This window comes from Prinia subflava, chromosome Z (genome assembly GCF_021018805.1).
Source record: "Prinia subflava isolate CZ2003 ecotype Zambia chromosome Z, Cam_Psub_1.2, whole genome shotgun sequence".
Classification (NCBI taxonomy): domain Eukaryota; kingdom Metazoa; phylum Chordata; class Aves; order Passeriformes; family Cisticolidae; genus Prinia; species Prinia subflava.
The window spans coordinates 62,605,764-62,625,176 of record NC_086283.1 but is presented as its reverse complement, the minus strand read 5'-3'; the positions used below and the strand labels follow the sequence as shown (position 1 = coordinate 62,625,176).

Here is a 19,413-nt window from a genome sequence, read left to right as displayed (position 1 = left end):
ACAGGACACTTAGTCCTGATAAGGACCTCAGAGGGTCTCCATTCCTACTCCTGCTCAGAGCAGGCTCAGCCCCGCAGTCAGACCAGGGCTCAGGATGTTGTCTTGTGGAGCCTGGAAACCCTCTAGGTAGAGAAACAGCACCACCTCTCTGAGCACATCCCCACTGCCCAACTGTCCTCCTGGGCCACAAGCTTTCCTAATCGCCAGCCCTTCAGGTTCTGCCCAGCTCACCAGGACCCAGGGCCTTCTCCCCAGAGCTGCCCAAGGTTTCACAGGCATGGCTTCCAGAGCTCTGCCTGCCCAGGGCAGGGCTGCCCTTTTCTGCTGCCCCAAGGACATGGGGAACCCATCTTTTCCTCCCACCCACTCTGCTTCCTATGGACAGCTGCCCTACCCTTGTGCATGTTGAACGGTGATCCCTGATTTGGCACCACCTGCAAACCTGAAGGTCTTGGTCACCTTCTCAAGTCATCAACAGACAGTGCAAAAGACAAACCCCAGGGGAGACGCTCTGGGATCTCACAGGGCACTGACCTTCAGTCATACATGACATCATTTCTGTGCCCAAACACCCAACCAGGTACGTACCACTCTTGTGGGGCACACCTCCCCAGCCCTACTACCAGCTTGGCTACAGGGAGCTTGTGGAAGGGTGCTGGAAGCCTTGCTGAAGCCAGCCTGTAACATCCCATTCTTCACATCTTCAAATCCAGTCATTTTATCACAAAATAGAATGAGGTGGATGAAGCATTATTCACTTTGTCAGTCTGTGCTGGTAACTCCCAATCAACTTCTCCTCCTTCATGTGGTAAGACACAAGGTCTAAGAGGACACATGCCATGATTTTCATTGATACCTGAGTAAAACTGGTGAAGCTTCATTTCTTTAGACAGTCTCTTGGCTCTTTTCCAGTTGTCAAAGGTCTCCTCCACCTATGTGACAACAAAGATAGAAGTATCTAAGAGAAAGGAACAACTACCAGTTGCCATTCTGTGTTAAGTAATTTCTCTTCCCTCTGATCTTTTGATTTTAAAAGCTGCTCAATGCTAATCAATCAATGCAGGGTACCTCTATTTTATTTAAAACTGAAATCAGACTTACTTGGTGGCCGTTGTCAGGAATGCATCCTTTACTTCACACTTCTGAACTTTTATTGAAAGTCTTCTGTGTTTGAAACTTTTGGGTATGCATGTGCACAGTATGCCTTTGAGAAGTGAGATAATTACTTCCTATAACTGAAATATCATGTGAACAACAATAAGGACATGCTGCCCTGGAACTTCCTTAAGTGTTTTGCCCAAGTAGGAAGAGTAACAGGAGCTCTGTGTTAGGACACAGGTAAACTAGACAACCATGTTCTACTCTTGTGCAAAATCTACTCAGCACACTAATGCGTATGGTTTGTGCCTCCTCGCTGCTAAAAGGGTACTTGCTTTGTAGGCTCTCATTAGACAACAGACGGGAGTACCATGCCTGTTTGTCCTCATGTTCTGGATCACATTCTTTTGCACTCACAGGTCTGAGAACAGGAAGAGAAAGCTTTCTAACATCCTTAGACAGTAAAGAACTGAGTGCAGAAATCCTGGCACTCTGTACTGGTGTAGCAAACTGCTGGCTTAGAGGTAAGAACAACACTGAAATGTCTATTTTGCTCTAGAATAAAACTGACATTACAACATACTGGTATATCAACAGGGAATATCCTCTGGGGTCCTAACACAGAAGACATTCCAGTGGGTATCTTTCTATGTCATCTTTTTAGGTGCGCTAAGATCAGGAAAAATGTGCTACTAAAAGTGCTTGAAAATACCACTTCCTTTTCAAATCCAGCTGGAAGAAACAAATTTGCCGTCTTCTTTTAAATATAAGAAATAAAATCCCGAAGAAAGGCACTCACTGACTGCTAGATAAAACATTTCTACCCTCACACCTATGGGATGTAAGATTTTTAAAATTCAAAATTGAGTACATCAGAGGCATAGCAAGTCCCACTGGTCTCAGCTTGAAATGAGTAAGTCCTTAACAGGAATGAAGGAAGTAAATAATATGTGACCTTCATCAGTGACAGCAACATCCAAGCATAATTCAAGAATGAAGGAAATTTATTCCTTAATTTGAAGCATAAAAGATAATGGTGCTTTCAGATACAGAGCAGAAATTCTGTAAAAAAAATCAGCAACAATTAAAGTCCAAAAATTGTGCATGAATTTTATTATTTCCTGAGCCAGATTTACAACACAACATGCAGATGCATTTAACAATGTACTTCACTATACATTCTGTACTTGTGACAGCTGTGCAACAAAAGTAGCAATTGAATTTCCAGTTTTTAGTAACTTCAAAAAGGAACAGAATCTTCAGTAAACAAAAGCTTCACTGTTAGTAGTGTCAGTGTTGAGTTTCCAATGCTTATCAATCTGAAAGGATTAATTTCAGCAGCAGATTTAAAGCTCTTATATTTTGACACAACTTCTACATTAGAAGTTTTGGCAGTGTTTATTACATTTCCTTCACTATTTAGACATGAGAGTAACAACTTAAGCACATTCAGGCTCTAATGTCTTGACTGAAAACACAAAAGGGAACAGTAGTAGTAGAATGACAAAATCTCAGCACAAGTAACTTATGTAATTCTGACAAATTCCTTTTATGAATCCCCAATCTTGCTGCATGAGTTCTACATTCATGTACAGCAAAAAGATGGCTGCACAAAATGCCAGTTCTTTTACAACCAGGTAAATCCGATGATGCAAACTCACAAAAATGGTGTGCCGATGAGGCTCCATTTCACATCTTTTAGAGGCTCTAACTATTTGATTGAGAATCTTTGTCTTTCAGGGAATGTAAGGGAATTTTGAGCATCTCAATAAAGGACAGTATTTCTTTTAAAATCTGAGTATTAGACATTTCAGGAAAAGTTGTGAATCTAACTTCTAACTTTTCTGCTGCGCTACATGAAAGTAACACTAAAAAGCTATCTTGAAAACAGAAACCTATTTACAAAGGAGAGTTATAAATAAGGTAAACAATAAAGCAGCCATGGCTTCTCCAATCAGTGAAGCTCTTTCTCTTTTCCAATGAATACTGAGTTATTACTTTATGCTGAAACACGACACAAATTCCTATCCTTGTCCAAAAAGGGCAGAGATACAACAACATGCGGTACAGATGTATCTCTGATTTCTGGGTAAAAAAAAGGGTTTGGATTCACCTGACATCACACTGCTCTACATGCTGCTGAGAAAGAAAAGTTGAGACATATCAATGCAAAATGTGCTCTGATTTCAAGCTAAGTTGGAGATATGGTAAGCTGAACTAAGAAGATAGGTAAACTTAATGACTAGAGTTAAGTTACTAAACTGCTAATCACATTAGTTCATAGCCATGCACATCTATAAATTAAGGATTATTAAATATATTAATGGTGATGTAAATGAAAAAGAAAATACTGTTTTATCTTTTAGCTTGGCTATCACCTTGATGTTCTTCGGAAAGGGTCTAATACTTTAATCTGAATACTTTGTCAAGCATTAGAACAATCTGCCCAGGAAGTGGTGGAATCACAGTCCCTGGAAGAGTTAAAAATTGTGCAGATGTGGCACTTGGGAATAGGATTTATTGGCAGACCTGGCAGTTCTGGGTTAATGTTGGACTCAATGACCTTGAACATCTTCTCCATTCTACATGATTCTATGAGCCTCACTGAAACTGACAGTGCAACTACCAGTAGCAGTTCACAGTTTACACACAAAAAGACTGACAACTGCTGTGGAATGACATGAGTCTTCTGTTTTGTGTTTTGAAAGACCTCAGTTACCTGATCACTGACCACTCACCACAAGACAGCCCATAAATATATGATAAGAATATCCTCGTTGGCACTTACATGCACAAAGCTGCTTGAGTAATGACCTAATTCCCATGTGCAACCTACTGCTATTTAAGCTGCAAATAATCAGCAGTCTGCACTCAGAAATAGCACTTTGTAGTATATTAAAAATTCCAAATATGTTTAAATGCTCTAAAGGAAGGAGACAGTAGTGTTAAAAGAGGCAGATGGGTAAAACACGTATTTAAGATTTGCATCACATACATAAGAACAACAGTTTTAAAAAACCCTGAAACTCTTGGAAGGCGCCTTTTCTGCAACCTCCCTGGTTAGAGAGGACATATGTACTGTTTTCTGTGGAAACACTGAAAATACTGACACACCAGAACAGGAGAAATCTGACAGGCACCCGGAAGAAGTCTCTGGGGAACAAAAATTAAAATGCTTTCTTTTATCATACACCAAAACATATCCACATTTATCCACTAAGCCAATACGACCAAGGAACCTCTGGTAACATATACAATTAAAAAAGCACACAGAAGAGACCAATTAATTAAAATCATGCTTATCTAGCTAAGCTGAAATTCCCTCTAACAAGACCCCTACTGCTTGAGACACATCTCAATGTTACTTCACATTCAGTCTTTAATGCTTCTGTCACCAGTGTGGGGGTCACACTGACAGATTTTGTACTCTGCAGAACTGCAATATCAGATGCAGGGAAGATTTTAAAATGTCATGAGCATGTCACGTTCTTGTACACTAGTGTAGAATGGCCTCCCAAAGATAAAGGAGTGTAGACCTGGTTTAATCTTCTCAGCCAAAGCCATTATTATGTTAAGATCGCCCTCTGCTGTCAAGTCAAGATCTATCTTTAAGCTACGAAGAGACTTGAAAGGTTTTTTGCCTTTTTGCCTGCAAGAAAATAAAACACCTGTTTTAAAAACAGACAAAAGAAATTTCTCTAAATCTACTTTCCATTATCTGTTTCTTACTTACGTGTCATCCTCTATGTACTTTATTAAAGTTAAGGCTTTCCTGTGAAGGACTAGCAGAAATTGTGCAAGGAAAGTACTCCTTAGAGACAAGCCAGGCTTCAGGTGAAAGATCTGTTAAAAATTAAGAATATTAGGTAGACATGGAAATTCAAAAATCATTTCAGGAATCCAGAAAATGAAGAAACATTGCATACACACCTAAGATATCCTTAATTAGAGCAAACAAGGCAAACAACAGCAGATTTCTGCATAGTCAGTATGCTTTCTATGTTTTCTATCTGCTCAGATACAATAAAAGCTGTATTACAATTCTGTTTGGATAATTATCTGTAATTATTCCCAGTCACCCAGTTTTTTCAATACTGTAATTGCAGACACTGTTGCACAGCAATAGAAAATGTTGCTTATTTTTCACACTTAAGCAGAAGTTTCAGTTTTCTATCAATATTTTTCTTTCTACTTATGTAGAGAAGAATCACAGCAGTAGTACAGAGAAAAGCTACAAAACCATTAAATTGTGTATTTATGTTAAATTAGCTGTTACTAGGGGTCGAAGTACTTACTTGCATTTCTTTTTTTTTCTGAAAAATGCAACAATTACCTGATCCAGGAAGGCTTTTACTAATGTATCTCTATGCACGATATCTTGAAAGACGTTTCTATAAAAAAGAAAACAAGTGTTTGAGTTAATGCCAGTAAGGGATATTAACCTTACAGGAGCTGACCAAAGCAGTAGCATTACTGTTGATTGTGTGGTTGGAATTAAAAACTGTAGTGAATTAAAATCCTGGTATTTCTAAAGATAACACAGGATTTTAAAGCATTCAGATGAAATAAACTAAATCCAGGAAAGCCACTGAGCTTTGTCAGATACACTTAGCTCTATTATATCCCTAGTTAAAACAGGCAATAAAATTAACATGACATGGCCAGAATTTATCACTGAAAATTTCAATAATATTTGGCGCTACCAAACTACAAAAGGACCTGGTAAATCCTGCCAAAACAAGTATAACTACCAGAACTGAAGACGTTCTTTTGCTTTTACGAAGCTCCATATACTTTGTTAGCAAGTAGGCTCTGCAGTCTACACTCTTATCCCAAATCCAGTAACTCTGCAAGATGTGAGAATACGTACAAATCAGGTGTGAAACTCTCATCAGTGTGGATAATATGATCTTGAGACATTTCTTCATCTGAATTAGCTCTCCAAAATGCTGTCAGCTCAGATCTCATGTATCGTCGTTGGTTATAGATGTGCTCGTGACAAGGGGGCATCTGCTTTACTGTATTGACATCCACATCTATATGCGTAGTAGGGTATGGGGCATACATTACTTGACGGAAGGGCAACACAAAACTTCCCGTTGAATCCTGTTTTAGTGAAAAAAAACCTCTATTTTAGTTAAAAACATATAGCTGAACTGGGACAAAACAATATTTAAACATTATGCCTGCATTTTATAACCCATTTGTTTCTATGTGTTTTGTTTGGGACAACTGGTGGTTGTATTGCAGCACTAAGTCCTTAATACTGGATGATTTCCTTGACAAAATGGTGAAAACAGGTTCTCAGGTGACCTGTGTATTAGAGTATTGCATCACCTGGTTTGTGAGCCCATTAAGATTAGAGTATTATAGTTACCTGGTAGGTTCAGACAACAGGCTAGAGCATGAATCATTACTTGTCTATTCATTTTCACCCATTGCTACAGACTGAAATACTTGGAAACTCCACGCCTGATGTGATTGTTCCTCCTTCGTTTTGTTAAAACACAAAAACTTTAATGCCTTTTGGAATTCTAGCCCCAAGCAAACAAAAGCATATTACTATTGTACCTCAAAGTACAGGAACAATCCTGAACAATCCTCAATAAACAGATGGGTAATAGAAAAGACTGGCTTGGAACTTTAACATGAAAATAATTACAAAGAAAGTTACAGCACCAGAAAAAATGACAACAAGGGAAGAGGACACATATTTTTGAATGTGAATGTGTGTATGTGTGTGCATATCAAAGGCAAAAACATACACTGAAGAATGCTCTTAAACTACGGAAGAACAGAACTTTCCTAAGCATACTTACCTTGAGCAAGCCTTGAACAAAAAGTCCAGACTCATATTTGAAAGAGGACTCACTTCTACAGAGTCTGGAACACTTCCGCTCAGACGGTGTGAGAAACAGGCACAACGTTCTCACAATCTGCGTTAAAAAAAACAGCTCTGAAAAACAGGAAACTGGACGGAGGTCTGACTAGACTGTGTTAGGCATTTCCAAATTATGAACCAAATAGTTAAACACACTCATTAGAAAAGCCAAAACTTTATAAAACGGCATAGAACAGTGACATGCTTACTTTTACTGAATTTTTAAATACTGGCACTGTAAGCCATATTACTCCAACTTCTTGTCAAATGATGAACAAATCCAACACATTTTTTGCAACTAAGTTTGTTTTTTACCCAATTACATAGAACAAATCACTTTTGTCTTCTACATCTTTCTTTTAACACACATGAGTTACCATGATTACTTTCCTAGCCCTTTAGGCCTCTTATTCATTCCATATTGAGTTATTGTCTCAAATCAGGCACAGTAAATTTTGTAAGTAAGCATCCATGCTTATTTCCTCAGTAATTTCCTTAAATTCTCTACTATAATGAACACAGGTACTTCATCACGCATCTTCAAACTTCTGGGCTGAAATAGATACCAGTAATCACTCCAAATACATCTATTCCATTCTGCTCATCTTTCAGTCTTAACTGGTGGAGTCCTCCTATTTGTGTCTGTATAATATTTGAAAGGGCTCTGTCCTTGCACAGCGTGTTTCTGCAGTACCTAAAACAATTTCTGACCAATGCTTTTTGTCACAGTATGCCACAAGTGTTTTTTTAACTTTGAGTAAAGCTGAAATACGCTATTAAGAAAGCAGTTACTTAGAAGAGTTGTGCCATGATGTAAGGAGCATGCTGCTGATAAGAACATGTGTAGAATTCATTTCTAAAATTTACCGGGGATGGATCTTGAGGCTCGAATTCTTTTACACTTTTTCCTATACTGTCTAGTTTATCTATGTATTATTTTACATATTCATAACCATTTAGACATTAAATCCTTTTTTACTATTTAATGATTCGTAAGTTTTTTGTAACTACTTAACCTTCTAACATATCCTCTTGTATTATATATAGCATGCATGTATACATATATAGCATTTCTCTTAAGCATATAACATTTCCAATAACTTAATTGTGTGTAAATCTTAAATCTCTGAACCAATACATATTAACTACGGTTAGCTGTAATTTCAGCTAAGAGATGAGAATTTTCTTTTCTCTGATTTACCTGTTGCTTGTGGGCATCTGCATTTATTGTTGATTTGATCAGAGGTCCTTTATCACTGCTGGTAATACACATGAAACAATGCATTCCCTCTGCCCTGATTTTTATAAAGCATAACGAACTGTTTATTTCAAAACATAGTTTTACTAAAAGTACCTTTAGATTTTTTTTAAAAAAAATTATATTTCATTAAGGCAAGAAGCCCACTATACTATAAAATACATAATATATAGTATATATAGTCTATAAGTAATATATAATATATTCAGCAGGCCCACTCTTCATCATTTTGTTTATTTTACGTTGAAGAAGTAGACACAGGTTCCACAAAACACAAGCAGCTCATGATACAGAAGTATGTTTACTGCCCAGTGCAGGAGAAATTATGGAGATACTAATTGTTTAAGAGCATATGGACAATATCCAATGACATGGTTATTGTCTGTATACTCATCAGGGCTCAGTTCTGGGCTTGATCCAGTTCAGCATCTTTACTGATGATCTGGATGTGGGGACTGAGTGCACCCTCAGTCAGTTTGCAGATGACCCCTAGCTGGGCAGGAGTGTTCTGCTCAAGGATCAGAAGGCTCTGCAGAGACACCTGGACAGACTTGATCAATGGGCCAAGGACAAACTGCATGAGGTGCAAAAAAGCTAAGTGCTGCATTCCACCCTTGAGTTACAATAGCCCCACGCAGCACTACAGGCTGGGGCAGAGTGGCTTGAGAGCTGTTCAGGAGTAAGGGATCTGGGGGGTGCTGGTTGACAGCCAGCTTTAAACGAGCCAGCAGTGTGCCCAGGTAGCCAAGAAGGCCAATGGCACCCTGGCCTGTATCAGCAATACTATGGCCAGCAGGACCAGGCAGTGATTGTTTCCCTGTACTTGGTTCTTGTGAGGCCACAGCTCAAATACTTTCTTTACTTCTGGGCCTCTCGCTTCAAAAAGGACACTGAAGTGTTGGAGTGTGTCCAGAAAAGGGCAACAAGGCTCATGAAAGGACTAGAAAACATGTCTTAAGACGAATGGCTATTTAGGCTCAGGTGACCTCATTGCTCTCTACAACTCCCTGAAAGGAGTTTGCAGTGAGATGACAGCTGGTCGCTCTTGCCATGCCTGCAGTGAGAGGACAAGAAGAAATGATCTTAAAGTGAGACAGGGGAGATTCAGATTAATTGTTACAAAAAAACACCTGCTGTTAGCTGTCAGGCACTGGAATAGGTTGCCCAGAGAGGTGGTGGAGTCCCCATACCCGGAGGTGTTTAAGAGGTGTCTGGATCTGGTGCTGGGTGATGTGGTTGAGTGGTTTAGGGGTTACAGTGGCAGTGCCAAGTGGATGGCTGGACTGGATGACCCTAAAGGTCTCTTCCAACTTTGATCATTCTGTGATTCTATGGCATAGCTGAAATGAGCAAGCCAGTCAGGTCTCTTTGATCTGTGTATTTTAGCTAAAACCCCCCTTTATTTAAAAAGCTCAGACTCATTTACTACTCATTTATGTACTACATCAGTTAATTTCATTGATTTTCTTATAGTTGTCAGAATATAACTAAAAGGCATTTTTCTCCAGAATTATCTTCTGCTTGACCAGTCAGCTGAAGATAGCCAGACAACAGCACTCCTTCTTTCTTCAGCCTCAAGTATGTTTATAGATTAACTTTGTACCAAGTAACACTCCTAATAATCAGCATTTTAGTTCAGTTTATTAGGAAGTATGTTACCTTATTAACTTTTTCTGCACTACTTCCTACAACTACAGAACAACCGCAGGTCTGCAGGTGTGAACTAATGGCACTGCAAGTAAAAACAGACACAGGTTAATACACTTAATCAGATTTTTCAAATGAAACAACTATCAGCTTCACAAGAAGAATTAAGTGCTTCGAGTATAAATATAGCCTACATGCCCACAACCATAGAACTTTAATGAGCAGTGTAATTTACTGCTGAAATCCAAAAGTTCAACAGTTTCTTCAGGAAGCACATGTGATGGTGTATCAATAGATGTACCAAGCACTACAAATATGAATGCAGTTATGCAGGAGATACAATGAAAGGTGACAGAACATCAATTAAAACCCATTAAATACACTTTCCCATAGGAAGAGACCTAGTTGCTCTCAAGTTCAACTATTTCCACTTAAAAATCAAAAACAGGGGAAAAATAAAAACACACAACTCAACAATAAGCATGCTATGTGCCATACCATTAATGACTCTTATTCAGAGTTTATGCACAACCCAGGCTTTTTGCTATTTCAAAAAATGAAAGACTTTGACTTAGAGCAGTATAAAATTAGATGTAGGTATCAAAGAAAAATGTGTATTTGATAGGACCTCTATTATCAAACAAATAATACTGTGACAACAGAGTCTACAGAGATGCAGCCAATTAGCCCAGAACCACTCTTCTAGAATAACAGAAACTTTTATAACATTTTATTGACAAAAATCTCAGAAAGCCAAATGTGTGTAATTGTTCCCCTTCTATAAAGAAATCTATTCCAATCCACGTTCACAGGCACATGCAGATGCAGATAGATACATTTAGATGCATACAAGTTTAAATTATTTTACTACAGCATAAATCAAAACAATTTCATACTTGAGGAGAAAACCTTCATGGCAACTATCCCCAATGTCATCATCGTTTAGCACTGTGTCACTTATCTGAAACACAAGTAAATATAAACAAAAGTTAGACAAGAATCTGATCACCTTCTAATTAATCAATTTTTGCTTTGATAGATGGGAACAATTTGGAAACTATTTATATTAAGCTGTAAGGCTTCCCCAAAAAGCATAATCTTAAAAAGACCTGACTTCAGACAAAGCATTTTGAAAATGAGAAAGTAACTTGATTATTAAGTCTTCACTAGTCCCAAGTCAGGGTCCTCCTAGTGTCCAGAATACTTTAAATTGGTGGGTGTCATATCACTTCTACTTCTTCCACAAGAACACTACAATGCACTGAAAGAGTTACCAACATCAAATCCATTAATCTGCCCACTCATTTTGGTTTGCATCAAACTGCCTTTCCACTCGTACAATGACAACATCTTATGCAGTCAATTTTGCTAAGTGATGACCAAAAAAAATACCATTTTTATGATATTTTTTGACATGAATACTATGTCATTCCTTATAGTACTTAGGAGAACTTGATGTGAATCAACAGAAGTATACAAGAATTTAGGAAAATGGGCATTTTCTCCAGCAAAGTGAGTACCAAAATAAAGGTCCAAAGCTATGTTTTACCCAGAGGGAGAAAATCACTTTTTAAAAATTCAGAATACAAATCAAACAAGAACTTACATCTATTTCTTCTGGAACACTGTGTGATTTCATAGATGAAAGGAGTTCCATTACAGGAATGACTTCTCCTGTCAGCATTGGAATGATGCTCTGACCCTGCACAATAAATAAGATGCTTGAAGTAAAAGCACATTGTGTAGTATTAGAAGTTATTACTAACACAAACTTGCAGTATGACATGCAAAACATCCTAACTTCCAATTTCTTGGAAGGGTAGTATGAGCACAAATTGATGTATAGACTTTTTGGGCTTTGCTTATCAGAATTATGAACTGGAAACATGTATTTGGCTTCTTAACTTCATACCTAAAATGTATTTCTGGGTCTTATGCTAATTTTCAGCATCAGTTTTGGTCGACTTAGACAACAGTATTTGATGTTGTTTGCAACCCAAGACAGATGTGAGATAATGTGATCATACTGTGTTATGTGCAATTACTATTAAGCCTTTTACTTTGATGTCTGATGTTTAACAATGACTGGAAACCAAAACCAAGCATATTACTTATTAACATGCAAAAATACTTTCCTGACTTATCTGTCACAGGAAAATGAAGCCACAATCTCACATTCAGAGTTTCAGAAATCAAATTATTTTCATGGTCTCATCCATTGAGTTTCCAAGCACATTTCAACATGACAGATTCTGTATGTCTCTGTAATTCTAAAAGGTGACCTAATCTAATGGAAAAACAACCTTGACTGGAGAGTGGCATGACTCTATGGAAGCTGGTGCCTCTACAGAGTTTCAAGTTCAAGTCAGTGAGTTTCCTCTTCTGAAAGCTAATATTCCTCACAAATTTTTACTTTATTCCTAAAGTGATGAAATGTATTTTCCTTTAATTTGATCACAGCTTCCATCATCCTGTCTTCAGAAACTTTGCCTACTGTGCATGTCACACTATTAGCCAGACCAGTGCATCCTCCTGAATCCCCAAAATAAGAAGCAACACCAACTTCCACAGTCATCTGATGCAGTCAAATGGTTTTGAAACGGTGTGCCATATGCATCCACCAGAAGGCCCTTACCTGATCCTCCATTCTTTCTGTACCTTCCAAGACAATCTTCTGGAAATGTTCTTGCCTCTCCTGAGCAAGAGAAGCAGTTAAATATAAACGCTCTGGCATTTGTTCAGGTATGTATGCACACAACAGTCACTCAGTACAGTTTCTTCCCTGTGGAGTCATGCTTCTTGGATTCAAATTTTGATGTTCAAGTCTTTTTCTTTTACTAAGTTCACTTTAGGAGGAAGTGATGTCATGCAACACAGATCAACGTTCCCTGCTCTGCCCTCCACTGCACATTTCCCATGTTTGGGCAGGAAAGGAAGGGTTTGATGACGATGTCAAAACATTTTCTTCATCACAGATCAAGAAAATGGCACATGATCAGAATATGATGAATAATTCCACTTTATGTATGGATTTTTATTTTCAAATGGATAAAGTATAGATTGAGGATTCCTGAGGCAACAATAAAAAACAAGATCTTCATAATGAGAAAAATTATTTGACTGGGAAGGGTGGGAAACAAAATACCTTTTTTCCCACCTCTTGAGGCACTTAAAAGACTTCAAAACATTGTTTTATAACCAAGTACAGGAGACACAAAACCTCAAGGTACACAAAACACAATGTAAAAGAAAACAGACTCATCAGCAGCTGATTAGCAAACTGCATTTAAAATGAACTTACAATGGAATAAAGTCATTATTCACAAAGACAATCACTACAGCATCAACACAAGTTACAAAAAACAGCAGACGCTGGGAGAACTAATGATAACTTTTGCTAGATGCTAACAGGTTATTGTATTTTTATTGGTTACTCATTAGCTTCCTGTGATTGACTACTCAGAGTTAATCAACTTCAAGTGTGAAAATAGTTTGCAAGAGGTTTTTTTGAACAGATGAATAGGGAATAAACTAGTGTAGTTTGCCCTTAAACAGCAGTAAAACTTTTCTAACCATCTCTAAGAAGCATCAGTGAAAAACAATACTGGAACAAGGCAGATTCCTTCAGGGCACCTCTACCCTTCAGTCAGAGAAGGAAGACATCCTTGACAACCATTTAAAAAAACCTCAGTCTTCTTGAAGATAAGGCTGAACAAATGGTGCAAGAATATAACTTCTTTTCAGAAATGTAACTGTTCAAAATTATTAGATAAACATACAGATCATTAACTGGAGTAGGTGAAAGGGGTTTCTAATCCCATATTGATGACTTGCTCGAAGTTGCTTGTCTTTATTTGTCAGTCTGAACACTGCTCCATGTTTCTCCTAATTTTCAAGTTCAAAAGGCTTCTTCTTATCTCAAGTCTATCTGGAAATGTTGTCTGGCATCTCACTATGCAGAACTAAGGAGAGCTAATATTCACAACTATTAGAACATCCAGAACACGTACACAACACCTTTCAGACAGGATTGAGAATTTTTTAATTTGCTGCATGTAACCATAGCTGCTAAACTGCCTCAAAATGCAAACTACAGAATGAAACAGTTTTAATTTGTTATCATTGTTAAGATTATTCTACAACTCATGCCTAAATTTTAATCTACATTTTCCAAACAGTTTCTCTTTTAAGACTGAAGAACTGCAGATATAGGCAGGGATCTGTGCTCTCCCTCAAAAAACAAAAAAACCCAAAAACCAAAAAACCAAAAAACAAAAAACAAAACAAAACCAAACAAAAAAAACCCCAAAAACCCACAAAAAAATCCACAAAAAAACCCTAAAAAAACCAAACCAAACCAAAAACAAAACAAAAAACCACACCGAAAAACAACAAAAAAACCCCCAAAAACCCCAAAAAAAACAAAACCACAAAAAAACCCCGAAACAAAAATATAATAAATGTCTATTTCAGAATTCAGAATGTATCACTGTCTCAGCTAATTCAACTGACCTACCTGCTCAAAGAAAAAAACTTTTTGTCATTCTCGATGATGCTTGAAGGTTACTTCTACTGTGGTAACATACTGGTATGGAACAATATCTAAAAACTGAGAAAATGTATTATAGCTAAAAATGGTGGATAATTCTTATTTGAGCACTCATATTAGAAGTCAGTACAGAGGACACCGAATGAAAGAAGCAACATAATCAGGAACATGAGACAGCACTCAAATCAAAACCACTAACATCTAACAGAGTTTTAAAAGACTAGATAAGGAATTCAATATTTATGTTTCTACAATATTGAGAAAAATACTTTATGTACTGTATTTCCTCTGAAAAGTAAACCCCTGAAAGTATGAAAAGCCAGGGTTTCAGAAAGCACTACCAGCTGTCATCAGGCAATACCGCAAAAAGGAAACAACACCAGAAAAATAGTATTGGCTTGTTACTTCTGTAACTAGTTAAGGTAAGAGCACTCGAAGAGTAAGTTTAAAGTATGTTGACTACAGGTCTCAGAACAGAAGACACCAGAAAAACGTGCATCACCATATACATTACAGCTGATGTGCACTCTACTGTTTTAAGACAGCTTGGACTCCATGGAGATGACAAAAAAATTAATTTTTACCATTAGGCAGTTATTTAGTTTTAAGAAAAATACATAAAACATTCCACTTAATATGGAAATATCCATGATTTATCCAAAGGTCACAGTTCCAATGCTTAAGAAAAAAATTTGGCATGTTTTCCTTTTTGAATTCCAGGACTAGAAATATTTGGACTAAAGCAGATGTACTTTTGTACATCTCCCTTTAGTTCTACACAGTTTAAGTCCTGACAAACTGTTCCTTAACACCCTCTTTTTTTAAAAAATAAACCTGTAACAGCGACGAGAAGATTAATTGCATCAGTTCCTTTTCTGAACCTCAACAAGGAAAACACTGATTTCAAACACAGTAAATTTACAGTTATACCTAGTTTTAATACACAAATTAATACAATTAAAAGCAACAATTTATATGAAATTCAAAGAGATTAAAAACTGTACAGGAAACCTCTTTCAACTACCCAGTCTTCTACAGGCTATATAATATCACCAGGATAATCCTGTGGCTAAAAATCCCAGCCTTGAATTTGCTGACATAACAATTTGATAAACTTTAACCTTCAAAACTGCAGAGACCAGCTTTTTCTGAGTTTGTGCCTCTCGTCTCCACACAACAGGTGTCACAGCATCTCAATTTTTGCTTCTGCACAAGACAATCTAATAATTATTTTAAGTAATAAATAATAAACTTACCTTATGCATCCATATCCTTCCTTTCCTTATAATATGTGTTAACCTATCCACGCACACTCTGTGAAGGGGCAGGTAGAAACCAAGTTCACTTTGTGGAAGTATAATTGATAGTCCATATGTGCTTCTGTCTCCATTCCAGTTTCCATCAAAGATTAACGACACAATGATTACTCGTTTTTCAGCCAAAACAAAGAACTTCACATCTATTGCTCCACTTTCTGCATTCCGAAGTATTTCTCCGTTCAGGGTGTGGTTAGCGAGAAAAGTTATTTCACCATCACTGAGAAGGACCTGTTCTGTCTTTGGAGCCCATATATGCCGCACTCGGGGGCCAAGAATATTGTCCCAGTAAGCAAAAGTGGCAGCTAGTAACGGTGACTCGCCATTCAAAGAGATCTCTGTCTTAGCAACTGCAGGAGACGGTGGTGGACAAAGAGCTGACATGCCTGTTTCCTCCCTCTTGTCCAACTGAAATGCTTACATTACCTAAAAAAAAAAAAAAAGGTTTTGTAGGAAAGAAGAGTTAGAGCAGCGCTCATAACTACCTCATCTTCTTTTTACACGGGCAGGTAGTGATAGGACTTGTTTTAAACAAAGACAGGAAATATTTAGATTAGATGTTAGGAAGAAATTCTTCACTGTGACAGTGGTGATGCACTGGGAACAAGCTGCCCAGAGAAATGGATGCACAATCCCTGGAAATGCTCAAAGCCAGGCTGGATGGAGGACTGAGCAACTTGATTTAGTGGCATGGTATGCCTGCCCAGAACAGGGGGTGTTGGAACTACATCCTCTTTAAGGTCCCTTTCCACAATTCTTTTCTTTCCAAATGACACTTTCAAGGGGCAACCTGACTTCTTTACCCGAGATTTCACTGTAGACTTCATTCAGGAAGGAAGCTATTATATATACATATGTATGTTTCACATAACGAAGTGGCATGCTTTACAATCATTAGTCAGACCTCAAATGCCCCTTACTCACTACAGAAGTATGACGAACCTACACAACATACAGCTTGCGTATAAAAACTGACAAGATAAATATATCCTTTACATCACACGCAGGGTGCTATGATAAAAGACAAGTGCTCAGCACTTTATAGAATATATTGATGGATTATTATCTTGTCCGGACACAGTTCCTGAACATTTTCCCTAGCAGTTCCCATCAACTCTACAGCTTCCCCATTCTGACAAGGCTGCAGAAGACAACAGGAAGTTCCATCTTCCCTAAAAGTTATGCTAGAGTCAGAGGAAGAAGAGAAATAAAAAATGTTTGCAAGCCTGCAACAGCTGGAACCCACTCTTATCGAGGAACACCTCTCATGAGCAGTTGGCAACCTTCCTCTCCATTCTGCCTGCAGCACTCCACATGACAGCAGCAGGAAATCCCACCCAGGACCACAGGATCGGGAACACACACGTCACTACCGCAGCTCTAACTCGCCAGAGCTCTGTCTCTGAACTTCTTTTTCCTTTTTCATTTATTACCTCCCAGCAGAAGTATAAAACCCCTTTCGCTCCGGCTCCTTCTCAAGAGCAGCCGGTGCCCCGCCCGAGAGGCAACAGGGAGCCAAGGCCATCTGACTTGGCCATCCGACACCGTGACTTCACGATTTTCAGGGAAGACACGGCGCCAGCCACCTCCACTGGCTCCTTGCACTCACGGGCTGACCAGAGGCTCTCTTGGACCATCGCCTCTCCAAAGGCGAGGGCACTGCCACCTCGGCGGCTGCGGCACCTCCGCTCTCCCGGCCCGGATGAGGCCCGTGTCGAACCGCCCGGGTCTGGTTCGAACTCTAAGGGAAATGGCGAGGAGGCAGCTGCGGGAGGGCCCCATTCCTATCCCCCAAGGCAGAGGGGCCGCTAACACCGGCCCCGGCACCAACACAACCCCACCGGCCCCGGCACTCCACACATTCCCGCCGCCGCGGCCCCACGCCCGCCTCACCTCGGCTCCGGCCGCTGCCCCGCGCCTGCGCCGCCCCGCCCCTGCCGCACACCGCGGGCTCCGCAGGCGCGGTGCGCCCTGGGCGGGGAGAGCCGTGGCGGTGTGACCGCCCTGGGCAGGGAGAGCCGTGGCGGTGTGACCGCCCCGGGCAAGGGGCCGAGGGGAGCCGTGCCGGTGTGACCGCCCCGGGCAAGGGGCCGAGGGGAGCCGTGCCGGTGTGACCGCCCCGGGCAAGGGGCCGAGGGGAGCCGTGCCGGTGTGACCGCCCTGGGCAGGGAGAGCCGTGCCGGTGTGACTGCCCTGAGCAGGGAGCCGAGGGGAGCCGTGCCGGTGTGACCGCCCCGGGCACGGAGCCGTGCGTGTGTATCCGTAGCGGGGGGAGTGGGTCTCATCTGGCGGGCCACAGTGGAAGGAAGCAGGCCCAACCCAGTGTAGTTTGAGGAGGAAGCCAAAGAAACTGTATAGTGTCGGGAGCATCCGGCACAGTTTATGGAGAGGCTTTTAGGCCTAGAAGAGGAGTCGGTAATGGTGGAATTGAGATGGTATCCAAACATAGTGCGTGCAGAATGGTGGAGGTGAGTGAGGTTGGTTTAGTGTTGGAGGTACGTGGTGAGAACCTATAGTTACTTAGTCCAGGTGCCAGAGAGGAACTCGTCATTAGGAATTGTAGTGATAGGACAAGGAGGAATGAGTACAAAGTAAAACGGGAAATTTAGACAAGATACTGGGAAGAAATGCTTTACTCTGACGGTGGTGAGACTGGGGAACGAGTTGCCCAGAGAAACTGTGGGTGGCCCATCCCTGGCAATGTTTAAAGCCAGGCTGGATAAGACTTTGGGCAGCTGGTATGGTGGGAGGTCTCCATGCCCTTGGCGGTGGGGTTTGGAACAGGATGGTCTCTAAGGTCCTTTCCAGCCCCTTAACAATCTAGGATTCTGTCATTGAGATCCCCATAGTCACATATTAGAGGCATTTGCTTATTTATAGCCTTGAAAATCAGAGTATCCTGAAGTACCCTGAGGTTGTATCCTGAAGTACCTTAAGGACGTGTGTCTTTGGCAGCTTGAACAGGCCCATTCAGGAAGTCTTAACAGCATACAAGAGACCTGAAGTATAATTTTTTTTTTATTCATACCCTCCAATTTTAATCACAAAAATCACTCACCTCAAAATTCACAGAATCATTAGGTTTGGAAGGGACCTCTGGAGATGATCCTATCCAACCTCCCTGCCTAGGCAAGGTCATCTAGACCAGGTTACCCAGTAAGGTGTCCTGGTGGGTCTTGAATGTCACCAGAAACCCATGACCTCCCTGGGAAGCCTGTAAAAATCCCTTTAATGACAGACAATTGAACAGCATCACAGTGAAAAATGTGGTCTTCAGCCAGCTAAAATTTGCCTTTTAGATTATTTTAATTAATGATTTTAAAAATAAATGCTGAACATGAAATTACTTCTGTCTATGTGTTGGATTGTAATTTTAATTTCTGAGAAGCAAAGCTCAAAAAAAGTTAAAAAAAAAAAAAAAAAAAAGTAACCATTACAGAAAAGCTTGGAGGAATAATGGAACTAAACTAGTTTGAAAAGTTACTGCTATTTAATTTGCTTAAAATTTTATTGCTTAAAAATTCTGTTATTTGATTCCAAATTTTGTGATTTGAATTTTTAATAAACCAAATTATTGAATTTGGAAATAAATTGTCCTGGCATTTATAACAATAAATTTATATCAGGTAAAAGTCTATGTTTTAGGAGGTTTCTGCAGCAGATG

At 39.5% G+C, this 19,413-nt stretch overlaps 1 protein-coding gene across 5 annotated transcripts; it reads right to left on the bottom strand.

Moving 5' to 3' along the window:
• Window positions 1-2,084: 2,084 nt before the first annotated feature.
• On the bottom strand, window positions 2,085-17,704 carry C9orf72 (C9orf72-SMCR8 complex subunit). Of its 5 annotated transcripts, none has more exons than XM_063422872.1 (11): window positions 17,643-17,704; window positions 15,690-16,175; window positions 12,520-12,579; window positions 11,491-11,586; window positions 10,781-10,845; window positions 9,897-9,969; window positions 6,918-7,034; window positions 5,969-6,204; window positions 5,432-5,489; window positions 4,832-4,941; window positions 2,085-4,747 (listed from the first exon to the last, which is right to left on the bottom strand). In XM_063422872.1, exons 2-11 carry the CDS (start codon window positions 16,131-16,133, stop codon window positions 4,561-4,563), a joined length of 1,446 nt encoding a protein of 481 aa, XP_063278942.1. In that variant the 5' UTR covers window positions 16,134-16,175; window positions 17,643-17,704; the 3' UTR covers window positions 2,085-4,560. The 5 variants fall into 5 exon arrangements, with proteins under 5 accessions (XP_063278942.1, XP_063278943.1, XP_063278944.1 ...); XM_063422873.1 differs by lacking the exon at window positions 17,643-17,704 and adding an exon at window positions 17,359-17,631; XM_063422874.1 differs by lacking the exon at window positions 17,643-17,704 and adding an exon at window positions 17,183-17,352.
• Window positions 17,705-19,413: the final 1,709 nt, after the last annotated feature.